The following is a 13,152-nucleotide window of genomic DNA, read 5'->3' as shown; positions in this document are numbered from 1 at the left end:
TTTGTATTTTTACGTTGTGAAGCACCCCCCCCCAGGTGATCTTCAGATGAATGGTGGTATGCAAAATAAAGAAACAAGAAGAAGAAGATATACTATTATTCCAGACTTGCCTATGGGCAGGAAGCAAAACAAAGAAAGGATCTGACTTGTCACAAGATCCCCAAAACTTTGGCTCAAATCCACATAGCAGAAAATCTTGACAATGCTTCTAAATAGTGCATAAGGAAGTGCTCCTCAGGAAGAAAGTTAGTATGCTGATAGTGGTCTTTTGTTTCTATAAACAGCAGCTTAATATAGTACTAAAAGCATGCTGCAATAGCTACTGGAGTAGCATCACTGTTTTATAAAACTTAGTGATGGTAAGTGATCAGTAAGAATCTACCCTATAAATGTGTTTTAGACTATGTGCTTTAGGTATAAATATATCATGCAGGACACACCACAGTGTGACAAGGTCACCTGACCCATAATCATTTGAGAAAAGCATAAAATAGAGGTATAAGTGACTATGGTTGCAATTGTATTAGAAACAGAAATAAGTCCAACAAAACTCAATAGAGCTTTCTTCTGCCTAGGCATATATAAAATTACCATATTTTTCTCTGTATAATACTAGGGGTTTTTTCCCTAAAAAATAATGTCCAAAATTGGGGGGCTTCTTATACACGGATAAATCTCCCCCCATTTTCTTAAACCGGAGTCCCAAAAAATAGGGGGTGTCTTATACATGGGGGCGTATTATAGACGGAAAAATATGGCACGTTGTGAAAAAACTAGTTTTTTTGCTAGCTTATGTTGAATTGGATTATTACTCTGGTCCTGTTACACTGTTCCTTGTGAGCCAAAAATATAGCATGCCAAACATGGTCTTCAACAACACATACAGCTGTGATCTCAAAACTATGCTCAGTATAATTTAAAATGACAATTAATTATAGCAGGTGTCCCTTTTTGCTTGGTGTAATGGGAAAAGGGGGCTCTTCGTGCGTAAGCGTTTAAAGCCTCCAAGCTTTACCATCAGTTCCTAAACTTTCCCAGTCCGAGGAGCCATGGACGCGTGGCTACCTCAATCGCTGGCAGAATCCGTCAGTGGGCGTTTCCGGAATTTACTCCAACATAAGAGTTCTTTGACAGAGACTCTTCTTCTGGATTCTCTACGTGACAGCTTCCTCCGCGGAGTGGGCGTCCCCAGCGGAGGTCCTGAGCCCTCCCCGCTATTCTCACTGGAAACATCTTGGAGCCCTTCCTCCGATTGAGTTTCTGCAGGAACTCTCCCTCTCCCCCTACTGGTGTCCTTCCTCCGCATCCGAGGCTCTCCTAACCTCCTTGAGCCCTTCCACCACCTGACTCTCCGATGGCAGTTCCCTGACACTTGGGCATGCATCCTATATATCAACATTTGTGAGAGTTGGGCGTAGATGCAAAACACACAGACATGAGAACAACAGTGTTAAATGAACACTAAGACATTTTTGAGTATCAAAGAACAATGTTTTCTTGTAAATGGCAAGTTGCCTATAATTACTTTTGCAAACTGTACCTGAATGTGCTGGTACATGTAAAGTTTTCACGTCAAATCTCACTGGTGGTTGCTTCACTATCTGAGAAAAAAATTGTTTGACTTGAGGCAATTCTGAACATTTCATAAGACCAAGGGTAAACTATGCACCTCTCCTCAAATAAAACACTTTCTATCATAATAAACGATGAGCTCTCAATATTTCAGCTATAAATACACAAACTTAATGACGAGTAGGAAGTCACTGAACAAGGTACCAAAGGAAGCAGACTGATTTCCAAAACACTTCCTCAAAATGGACAAACTCCTCAGTGAAGCCAATTCCAATGGAATTCCCTGTCGGTGTTAATAGCTCAGTGGTACTGACATGGAAATCCACATGCAAAGAAACAACTGGGAGCAAACATCAAGTTCTCAATTATTCCTTTATACCCAAATCCATACCTGCCCCACACCTGATGTCATATATGGTAACGGGTGGGATTGATTTCCGGGGAATGGTCTCATAGACCAAACTGGAACCTGTGTCAGATTTAATTTGGTTTTCCACAGTGGGTATACAGTTAATGTGGACAAAGTATAGTTAACTTTTTCAAAAACAAGTTTTCAGGGAGGCCCATATTTTGAGTTTACCTCCAGCACAGATCTGTGCCTTTTTTTTTTTTGGTATATTCTTAACAAGCTATCTAGAGTCAATACCACTTATATATTGTAATGATTCTAACCCACGTTTTGACAGTTTGTTTTAGCCAGACCTTTTGTGAATATGCAATGCCATATCTGATCCAATATACCTGAACCTGTCATTTTGCCCAAGGCTATTTAAAAACCTAACTACCACAAACGAAAACATCATTCTTGATTCTAGGTTCTTTGACTTATTCAGTTATCTTTTATTTTCTAGCTCTAATCCACAGCAGCACAGCAGCAACAGACAACCACCAAAACTTAACAGTAAATGGAAAAGGTGGTTTTTCAAACGTATCGTGTTAACAAAAATAAAATGACTATGTTTTTCCATATTTGAACCATTTTATGTTCCTGTCTATCTTCTTTTTCTGTTCTTTTGGTGGTGGCAGCCATTTTGTGTTATACCAAAAGTAGCTGTGTTGTGACTGGTTGCCCTCAACACCTTCTCAAAATTCCAATTGTGCCCCCAGAGAAAAAAAGGTTTGTGACTGCTGATGTGGAGGCTTGCATTAATGTGAGTCCTGATACAAAAATTGTCCATTTGCTTAACATAACAATTTAGTGTAAACCTGCAGGAACCAGGTATGGCCACTAGATGGGAGTAAAATAGTTGAAGATTAATCCCTGTAGAATCATAAAATTGTAGATTTGGAAGGGACCAAAAGGGTCATTTAGTCCAACCCCCTGCAATGCAGAAACCTTTTGTCCAACATGGGGTTCAGTTCACAACCCTGATATTAAGAGTCTCACTCTCTGCCGACTGAGCTAGTGCAACAGATAACAAAAAAACACTATATTCCTGAACATATTATTTGAAAAGTAATGTATGGTAAGTTCAAATAGTACCTTTGGATTATCAATTACAGGGGTGACAATAAGGTCAGACTCCAAGAAGATAAGCTCTTTAACTTTGGACTCTATATCCTGCTGGCTGCAGCATATGTTTTTATCCTAGAATATAAGCAAATAGTAGTAGTATTTACAATGACATATATTTTAAATGAAGCAAACATTGTGCAACTCCTGCATTTATTATTAAAAGGCACCAGAAGGCTTACTTGTCAACTCCAAAGGATATTAACGCAGGCAGTAGAATTAATTCATTGGTTTCCTAGAGTGACAATATTGATTCTTGAGATATGTGTGAAAGTAATGAATCCCATTATCTAGAAAAGTACATTAAAGGTAAAGGTAAAGGTACCCCTGCCCGTACGGGCCAGTCTTGACAGACTCTGGGGTTGTGCGCCCATCTCACTTAAGAGGCCAGGGGCCAGCGCTGTCCGGAGACACTTCCGGGTCACGTGGCCAGCGTGACAAAGCTGCATCTGGCGAGCCAGAGCCGCACACGGAAACGCCGTTTACCTTCCCGCTGGTAAGCGGTCCCTATTTATCTACTTGCACCCGGAGGTGCTTTCAAACTGCTAGGTTGGCAGGCGCTGGGACCGAGCAGCGGGAGCGCACCCCGCCGCAGGGATTCGAACAGCCGACCTTTCGATCGGCAAGTCCTAGGCGCTGAGGCTTTAACCCACAGCGCCACCTGCGTCCCCCAGAAAAGTACATTAGGACCTATCAATTAAACAGCTGAATTTTTGTTACCATTTCCTGATGTACAAGAACACTATCATAATCTTATGCAATAATTTGCTTGTTATATATATAAAAAAAAATCACTCAGATATATTCCACTGTAAATATATTCTGATCCTTCAGTATTCTTGCTTGTTTCATTCAACGGCTTCATTTTTTCCACACTTTACTCCACCACCTTCTGTTTTATAACCCCTCATTCTTCCTTTTTTATATTCTCTCTTCTTCATCATATAACATAGTTTTCAGGCTGGAACAAATATACTTCCCTTTTTCTTCGTGCTGCCATCCCATCACACTTCTACTTCAAAGCTTATTGAGGGTGCAACTTCTATACTAAAAGTAAAAAATGTAAAGGACCCTTGGATGGTTAAGTCCAGTCGAATTAGACTATGGGGTGCAGCACTCATCTCTGCTTTCAGGCTGAGCAAGTGTTTGTCCACAGACAGCTTTTCAGGTCATGCGGCCAGCATGACTAAACAGCTTCTGGTGCAATGGGACACCTCGATGGAGGCCAGAGTGCACGGAAATGCCATTTACCTTCCTGCCACAGCAGTACCTATTTATCTAATCGCGCTGGTATGCTTTCAGACTGCTAGGTTGGCAGGAGCTGGGACAAGGCGACAGCAGCTCACCTACAGCATCCATTACAGAATCCTAAACATTTATAGTTAGAAATAAGCCCCTCTGAAATAAATGAGATTTCCTTCTGTACAAAGAACTAAGATTGGGCTGTACTACTGCTTCTTTGCCTTCAGCTCTCTGATAATCTCCATCACTAGTTTCTGTTTACCGTATTTTTTGCTCTATAGGGCACACCGGACCATAGGGCGCACCTAGATTTTAGGGGGGGGGAATAAAGAAAAAAAATTCAAAGAGCAAAGCAGCCAAGACAGCGAGCGGGATGGATCCTGCTAGCTGTCTTGGCTTAATTTTTAGCCGCAGGGCTGGGGCGGGGGAAGCCTGAGTTTCCCCCAACCCCAGAATGGGTCTGGGAGCGGGGGCGAGGTTGCATGCAACCTCGCCTTCGCTCCCGGAGCTTGCCGGGCTGAGGGCAGGGAAGCCCGAGCTTCCCCCGACCCCAGAACGGGTCTGGGAACGGGGGCAAAGTTGCGCACAACCTCGCCTTCGCTCCCGGAGCTTGCTGCTGTCCGCAAGCCTTCTGAGCCCGGCGGGAACTCCTGCCACGCTCCGAAGGCTTGTGGATAGCTGCCTGAAGCCTGCATTCACTCCATAGGACGCACACACATTTCCCCTTCATTTTTGGAGGGGAATAAATGCATCCTACAGAGCGAAAAATACGGTAATTTATTCCACCAAATCTAGTTTTAACAGGAATTATCAATTGCTGTTTTCTATAGGGGCCTCATCATCATCCTCACTCTCCTCAATCTGTGTGCCTCTTCTGACACTGTCAATTACTTTCTCACCATCCTTGGCTTCAGTAATGCAATTTTTTCCTAGTTGTGATTTGACAGGTGGCGCTGTGGGTTAAAGCCTCAGCGCCTAGGACTTGCCGATCGAAAGGTTGGCGGTTCGAATCCCTGCTGCGGGGTGCGCTCCCACTGCTCGGTCCCAGCGCCTGCCAACCTAGCAGTTCGAAAGCACCTCCGGGTGCAAGTAGATAAATAGGGACCGCTTACCAGCGGGAAGGTAAACGGCGTTTCCGTGTGCAGCTTTGGCTCGCCAGAGCAGCGATGTCACGCTGGCCATGTGACCCGGAAGTGTCTCCGGACAGCGCTGGCCCCTGGCCTCTTAAGTGAGATGGGCGCACAACCCCAGAGTCTGTCAAGACTGGCCCGTACGGGCAGGGGTACCTTTACCTTTACCTTTACCTCTTCTGTTTTTCTATAGCAGTCATATGGAATTCAGTCTCTTGCTTCCGTTTCCTTCAAACTACACTCACCTTTGCTGAAGGACTTGGAGATGACGTGTGTGCGGAATTTGTAGCTAGAACAGCAGCAGCATTGTTTATTTCCACTGTGGTGGTAGTTCTAGGGGTGGGTCGAGAACTGAAAGACAATATACACATGTTTATACAAAACTGAATACTTACATGCAAATTATCTGAATTATTTTCTACAACTTCATTTAAAAGTGTTGTGCTGTCTTCATACCTGAGTAGAAATATAGATTCATTTGATTCACCATCAACAGCACTTTTAGGGCGTAGTTCTTCTGGATTTTCTTGACAAAGAAAATATTGTAACTATTTACCGGCATGAACTATGTATACAATTGCAATGTTTCAAGCATGCATTTTAGTTCTCAGTTTTACATTACAGTGGTACCTCAGAAGTCGAACAGAATCCATTCCAGAAGTCCGTTCAATTTCCAAAATGTTCGCAAACCAAGACACGGCTTCTAATTGGCTGCAGGAAGATCCTGCAGCCAATCAGAAGCCACGGAAGCCACGTTGGATGTTTGGGTTCCAAAGAACATTCGCAAACTGAAACATTCACTTCTGGGTTTGCGGCGTTCAGGAGCCAAAATGTTTGACTTGCAAGGCGTTTGGGATCCAAGGTACGACTGTACATGGTCGCCCCCAAAGCTGTTTTCATTAACCAACACCCACCTGTCAATTGCTCAATCAGGACTAACAAATGTAATTTCCTGGCAGGTGCTTTTGAATCTCTCACTCTGCACCCCCTCTTCTTAGCCCTTTGTTCATTCTCTCCTTGCCCCCACGCTTTCCACTAGCCCTCCATGAACCCGCACTGACAGAAATAACTGCTATTCAAGTTACTCTGTGTGAGAGAAAAAGCCTTTTTCTCAGCTGATCTGCGAAACGCAGAGGGAAGAAACCTACTTTTTAGATCAGTAGTGAGATGGACCTCTCTTGCACACAGTGGATGCCTATAGAATACCAGCTTCCTTGTCCCCATGCCCTATAAAGATGGGGGTGGAATCTCTTTGCTAGCCCCATGTTTGCTGCTTTGGGAAGTGCCAAGCAATAGGGCTAACAAGCCACTTCTGCAGTGGTTCCCCAGGTCCCGACAGGACCCTGTACAAGGGATTGTAACAGGTGGGCAGGACAACACACCTGTCAATCATGTGTTATCATAATAGTGACTCTAGCAGGTAAGTGGCCCCCATCCACCCATCACATTTGGCCCATGAGGCCTATTTTGGTAAGAATCTGGCTCAAGAAACCAAAACAGTTCCCAATTCCTGAACCAATACATAAAACGAAGGTGCAATCTTACCCAGCTTGAAAGATTTGTTAAGTTGATTGTTTTCTGTTCTTGGCAACACTATGTCTGGGAGGCTTTTACACTCTAATTGAATCTCGGACTCTCCAGGTTCAAGCAGTTCAGCTTTTTTCCTGCTGTTCAAACAATTGACAATGAAATGTACTTTGCAGGCAATGCAAATTTCTCTGCATTTTATTCTGGACAGATCCTTAAACAACGGCAAAATTATTTTTTTACTTATTTATATATAGACAAGCAATTTTTTATTTAATTCATTTATGTTGTCCAAGGATATCAGCTACACCAATGGGTTGCAGGACAGCAGCTCTCTAAAAACAGGGCTATAGCCAAGGGTGAAGCCATATTGCTTTGTTGCAGCAAAGAGAGGGAATCTTGTGACATCTTAAAAACTAGCCATGTTGTGTAAAAGTATTCAAGAGACAGAACCCACTTTGTCAGAAATCTTTAGCCTCATGCATACATCCTTCCCACAATAAATTTGTTAAGCAACAGAATTCCAAATTCCAAATTAATTTTAAACTGAGTCTACTGTACCTGGAGCTTGTTTCTTGGCTGGAGATCGTGTCACTGGGAATTTGGATAAAAGCATCTTTCCAGAAAGGATGCTGCAGCAGCTTGGCCCAAGTCAATCTTGAAATAAAATAGGAAAATACATATACAATCCTCTCATACAGTACCAATTTAAATTCCACAAACTTCTAGATTTGATTTTTTTTAATCAGTGTGTATCATTAATATATAGCCAGATCTTCAAATCATAATTTTACCTCTTCTGAGGATCCTTCTGAAGTAAAGAATCAACCAAGTTAAGGAAGTCTGAAGATGGTTCTAGAGATGCTGATCCTGTAAGATAACGAAACTATTCTATTTTGAAACAAATATGATTCTACTAACTACCAAAATCTACAAACAGCAACATAAAAGAATTCATATATTAACTTTTTAACGAGGGAATGCATGGAATCATTCACTCATTTGTCCCATTTTATAAACTTATAAAATTATTTTCACCATCATTTATCTAAGGAACAATACCTTTCTGTGTAGGTGGGAAAGGATCTTCATGTAAAATCTGTTCTGCTAATTCAGTAACACTTTTGGAGAAGAACGGAGGTCTTCCTAGAAACATAAGTAGATAATATTTCAGTAAAACTTGAATAAGCATCAGAACAATTAAGTAATAATTTTATTTGCATCAGCCAAGAGTTATTACAAGTCCATTTAAGAGAACATAATAATAATGGAAACTTGGCAGCATTATACCAATTGATTTATAAAAGTTTTCATCTGTTTTGCTTAAGGCTCTTGACAGCAAGAAACACTGAGTTACACCTATAATTCATAAAAAGATATACAATTGGGGGGGAAATCAAACTAAACAAGATGCAGAAAATCTGAGATCACATCCCGAGACATTTCCTTTGGGAAGAAAAAGCAGCCACAGAAAGGGATCTGGGCAGAAGCAAGAATGGGTGGGGGAATCTTTCCTCTATGCCATTCTCATAGTTTAAACACCCACCCACCCGCCAAAAAACCCTATACTATTTGACCTACTGGCAGAATACAACTTTTTGGGGGGGGGGGAGAGCTAAAAAGTTAATGTCAGAAGATGAAATCACAAATTACTCACATATCATTCAATCATCTTCTTCCATCCCCACTCTGAAATGCTGTGGCTGCAGCAGCCACTCCTCACTATCATACAACAAAGGTCCACAGAAGACAACCATAGACCAGCAAAGTGGGTTATGATGACTACCCACTGTAGCCGAACAGTCACTTGGGATATGATTTGAAATTTAATTAGAGTGTTCATTTTATTTATTTTACTTTTATGTATTTAACACAATTTATAAGTCACGTGATAAAAATAGCTGTCTAAGTGATTTACATGAATATGAAATAAAGCATTAAAATTTTATTTATAATGAAGAAGGTCTGCAGCAAGAACTTTAACCTAACCAAAGGGAAAAAAAACCAAGGGCTGAGATTATCCTAGTCTGCTTCTGAGATTAAATTCTACCTACCTCTCCATACATTTCGGTTCCTTAGACACAATAATCTTTAAACCGAAAGTACATTTCAATGTCTTACTGCATGTCTCACTGCTTATTCTACTAAGTAACTGTATTAATGACTTATACAAATTAGATGTTCACAGCTCTATTAATAGCAAAGGAACCTACACAGGTTCATAAATGGAACAACTTCTCCGTCTTAACGTTCCTGAATAGTATTAGCATTTGTAACAATAATTAACATTGTAACATAATGTTAAACATGTTAGTATAAATAATACAATACCTGAAAACATTTCATATAACAAACAGCCCAATGCCCACAGATCACTGGATATAGAGAAGTCGCTTCCTTCTATCACTTCTGGAGCAATATATGACAGTGTACCTACAAAATAAAGTCATGAATAGTGATTTGCTCTGATTTTGTAATAAACATCCGTTCAAAAGTCACCAACCTTTTTATCCAATAGTGGATGGTCTTGCAGGGTAAGATCACTCATCTGATCTCCAGCTGGTAATGTTACTGCTTACTGGGAGGTAGAGGGGGAGAGATGAAGCCATGGGGAGCTTGGCAACAAGTGTGCTGGATATGCTCCACCATTTGCACCATGCCAACCTTACCCCTCACTTTATACCTCCTGATAACCAGCAGTAATACAACTGACTGGTGGTGTCCCACCCTGGTGTCCACTACTGCTTTCATCTTAAACTCATTTCTGGGATATTCAAAGGAATTTCAGACTGATTTTCTTCTAAGTCTTTGCTAATGTAGCAGGGTATAGTAAACATACCCAGCACAGCTCCAATGATCACAGAGTAACAAGCAACCAGGAAGAACATATTGTACATATTTTATGGGCTAATAGCCGTAAATAAATAAATTGATTGAATTGAACCAGGAAGAAGCGTAAACGCAATGACTGAGTGCACTCTACTTTGTCTGACCTTGCACCTTACAACAGCAGGAAGGTAACCCCAAAGTGGAAGAACTGGAGAGTTCAGGGAAGGAGACTGGGGTAATATGGCACCCACCATTTATCTGATGAAACTGACAGCCACACAACTCAGCTCTTTGAAAACATAACTGCTTGGTATAACTTTGCACTGAGGAAACGACTCTAAAGGGTTACTACTGACACTAACTAGCACAGCCAATGGTGAAAAACGATGGGAGCTGTAGCAACATATTGAGGGCCACAGATGCCCTATCCATCAAACGTAGAATCACTGCTTTCAATAAAGGAGGGTAAGATATCACTGAATTAGTTCCACATTTTAAGTTTTAGAAAACAGAACCATTACACAGTTTTAAAACTCTGTCTTTTGCTACTTTTGCCCTTACATATTGCAATGTACCTCTGAATCTGTTCTTCAGATTTTGTCTTGAGTTTTCATCACTATCACCTCCTCCGTCTTCTGTTCCAATTAAAGCAAAAAATTCCTCCAAGTTTTCACCCTCTGCTTTAGCCAAGCAAAAGTTACTGAACTTCAGTGTACCAGGTCCTTCAAGGAGAATCTGTAAGGTATATCAATTAGTGATTTCTTGAATTATTTTTTAAAAAGTTGTTTTCAGAAATCATTCCCTCTTACCTTCCCAGGTGTAAGGTCACAGAAGAGAATTCCAAGGTTGTGAATATGATGGAGTCCAGTAACCAAATCAACACCAAATTCTCTCACAACCACCTCAGGTAGACATTCATCTTGAGTAATTACCATTTCCAGTGATCCACCTGTAAGGCATTTATGGATATTCTGCTATGAAGTGTTTTTTTTTAAAAAAAAACACAAATTAACTGACCTCTGTAGTACTATGTAAATTTTTATCCGTAAGCTTTTTCTGACAAAATAGGCATACAAAACCTTTGATCTAAACTGCCCACCTGCAATTCCTAGCATGCACTCTTCAGAGCCATAATGCCTCTGACGCAGGAGGTACAAAGAACGATTGGTCTTATCTGAAGATTTAAAAGTGGGGCACCAGAGCCAAGGAGTATTTTTTGCCTATTACTGTTGTCTATGCTCTGGTAACCTCTAGGTTAGATTACTGCAATACATTATACGTGGGGCTGCCTCTGATGATGGGACGGAAACTTCTACTGGCACAGCATTCAGCGATCAGGGTGCTCACCAGGGCAAGCCTGCTTGAGCATATAACACCAATCCTGGCCTGACTGCACTGGCAGCAATATGAGAACAGGTCTTTTCTGTGGTAGCTTCCCACTTGTGAAATTTTGATTGGACCTAGTAAAATGGAGGTGGGGAGTCTAGGGACCAAATCCATCCCTCAAGGCTTCTCTAGATGGCCCTTGGGAAACAACGGCCACAAAACATTGTGTTTAACAGCTGCTTACCTGTGCACAATTCCACCACAAGCCAGAGGTGATTGCTTGTTTCATACCATTCATGAAATGTTACTATGTTCTTGTGCCTAATTTCATGAGTAAGGCGCACCTGCAACAGATTATCCACATATGAGTTGGTTTCGGTTGAGGATGGGACAGGCACAAAATGGAACAGTAGCCCTTAAGAAGTTGGAATTCAAGAGATGTCTATGCAAAAAGCAATGTAGCAGACTAGGATTCCCCCGGTCCCCATGGGAAAGACACAAGAGGATGGTAATAGATTAATACATTTGTGGAAAATGTTGGGGTGGATTCGTTATGTTCCAAGAAAAGTACAAAACAAAAGGTGTGATGGATGGTTTACAGATTGTGAATTTTCAAGACAGAAAAGGATTGAACAAAACATTGAAGGCCTATAGCTATTTTATTTTTTTTAAAGTTTGAGATTAGTCAATTAAAAACATTTTTGAAACCATAAATTGCCCTGTAGGCCTCTTCATGAACACTTCATTTGATCAAACCTGATTAGTCTTTGTAACAAAGGTAAAATGGGAACCAAATCCACCCATATATACCATATATTACTCTTGCTTCTCATCCCCAACAGTTATTTCAGAGAGAGAGAACTGCCCAAGACAAGAGCCTTTCAGAGTTAAGTAAAATAGGGATTGATTGAGCAATTGCCAAATCAGTTTCAGACAAAACTGTGGCACACAAAAATCCTGTGGGTTGCTGTGTTTTTGTGCCAAGCTCTCTTCACACTATTGTAATAGATCTATACAGCAGCCACATCTTTCTCCAGCACATCTGAATTACAACCGTAGTGAATTCTCCAGAGATATATGTAATGACTGTTTACCTCATAAAAGTCAAAAACCAACAGTTGTTGCATTTATGATTTTTCCAGAATGTAAAGGATTTCTTATGAAACAGTCATGAAGCATACAATGAAGACTCAGGGTACCCACCATAATTATCCAATCTGAGCACACCCAAAATTTAAGAGGAAAAAGAAGTTTCTAGATTCTGCTAAAGAACCCCTTTAAAGTACAGCTAATTGGAACATGGATCTTGTTCAAAATTATAGTGGTCTTTTTCAACCAAATGGCACATTTGTATCTGAAAATATCTGAAAATATGTTGAATAATTTCATTTACATCTCTTTCTAAAATAATCAATGTAGTTCTTACCCAGTTTGTTATTTCGGCTCTCTTGCATTTCTCAGTGCACAAAATAGCCACAAAATTAATAGTTCCTTTTCTTCTCCCTTTATATACAACTGTTTTGCTTCCTCTTCCAATCTCTTCATACAAAATAAAGTTCTCCATAATAAAACCTGTATACATAAATTAAATCAAAGCCACAAAATTAAAACCTCAAAATGAAAACTCCTCTAATTTAATATAAGAATGAACACCTTGATTTTCTGAATAGCATAACCTACAAAATGTTTATAGGCATGTAGTTTTATATAGTCTTTAAGAGAATAACTTACACTAAAGAATTAGAACCTGTGGCCCTCCAGAGGTACCTAAAGTCCAAATCCCATCTGCCTCAGCTAGGAGAGCCAACTTCTGGAGGACCACCAGTTTCTCATCCCTGACATGCACAACAACCTACAACTAAGGGAGCCTGAGCAACACAATATTTTACATATGATGACTTTAATGTCTATGAGGAGAGCCTGAGAACTCAATCTAGGTGACACTTATGGTATACAAAGTAACATAATACCAAAGAATGAGCTGTACCTTCTTTCTAAAGGACTAGGATAAAA

The 13,152-nt window shown here is 40.6% G+C and overlaps 1 protein-coding gene across 4 annotated transcripts in view; it reads right to left on the bottom strand.

Annotated features, from left to right (window-relative positions):
* Nucleotides 1–13,152, bottom strand: part of ULK4 (unc-51 like kinase 4) — a 174,818-nt gene that overhangs the window by 158,985 nt on the left and 2,681 nt on the right. For 3 of the 4 annotated variants that reach the window (XM_081882917.1, XM_081882916.1, XM_081882918.1), the window contains exons 2-14: nucleotides 12,566–12,711; nucleotides 11,384–11,483; nucleotides 10,623–10,762; nucleotides 10,389–10,548; nucleotides 9,316–9,417; nucleotides 8,047–8,130; nucleotides 7,779–7,854; nucleotides 7,546–7,641; nucleotides 7,003–7,124; nucleotides 5,914–5,983; nucleotides 5,703–5,808; nucleotides 3,056–3,160; nucleotides 1,541–1,601 (exon numbers count right to left, since the gene is read on the bottom strand). In XM_081882917.1, the coding sequence (XP_081739043.1) occupies nucleotides 1,541–1,601; nucleotides 3,056–3,160; nucleotides 5,703–5,808; nucleotides 5,914–5,983; nucleotides 7,003–7,124; nucleotides 7,546–7,641; nucleotides 7,779–7,854; nucleotides 8,047–8,130; nucleotides 9,316–9,417; nucleotides 10,389–10,548; nucleotides 10,623–10,762; nucleotides 11,384–11,483; nucleotides 12,566–12,703 (1,360 nt within the window). In that variant the 5' untranslated portion in view covers nucleotides 12,704–12,711. The remainder of the gene's footprint in view (nucleotides 1–1,540; nucleotides 1,602–3,055; nucleotides 3,161–5,702; nucleotides 5,809–5,913; nucleotides 5,984–7,002; nucleotides 7,125–7,545; nucleotides 7,642–7,778; nucleotides 7,855–8,046; nucleotides 8,131–9,315; nucleotides 9,418–10,388; nucleotides 10,549–10,622; nucleotides 10,763–11,383; nucleotides 11,484–12,565; nucleotides 12,712–13,152) is intronic. The other variant, XM_081882919.1, reaches the window with a different exon arrangement.

This window comes from Podarcis melisellensis (genome assembly GCF_964234715.1).
Source record: "Podarcis melisellensis genome assembly, chromosome: 12".
Taxonomy (NCBI): Eukaryota; Metazoa; Chordata; class Lepidosauria; order Squamata; family Lacertidae; genus Podarcis; species Podarcis melisellensis.
The sequence above is the reverse complement of the archived record's forward strand: the minus strand, read 5'-3'. Positions and strand labels throughout refer to the sequence as shown.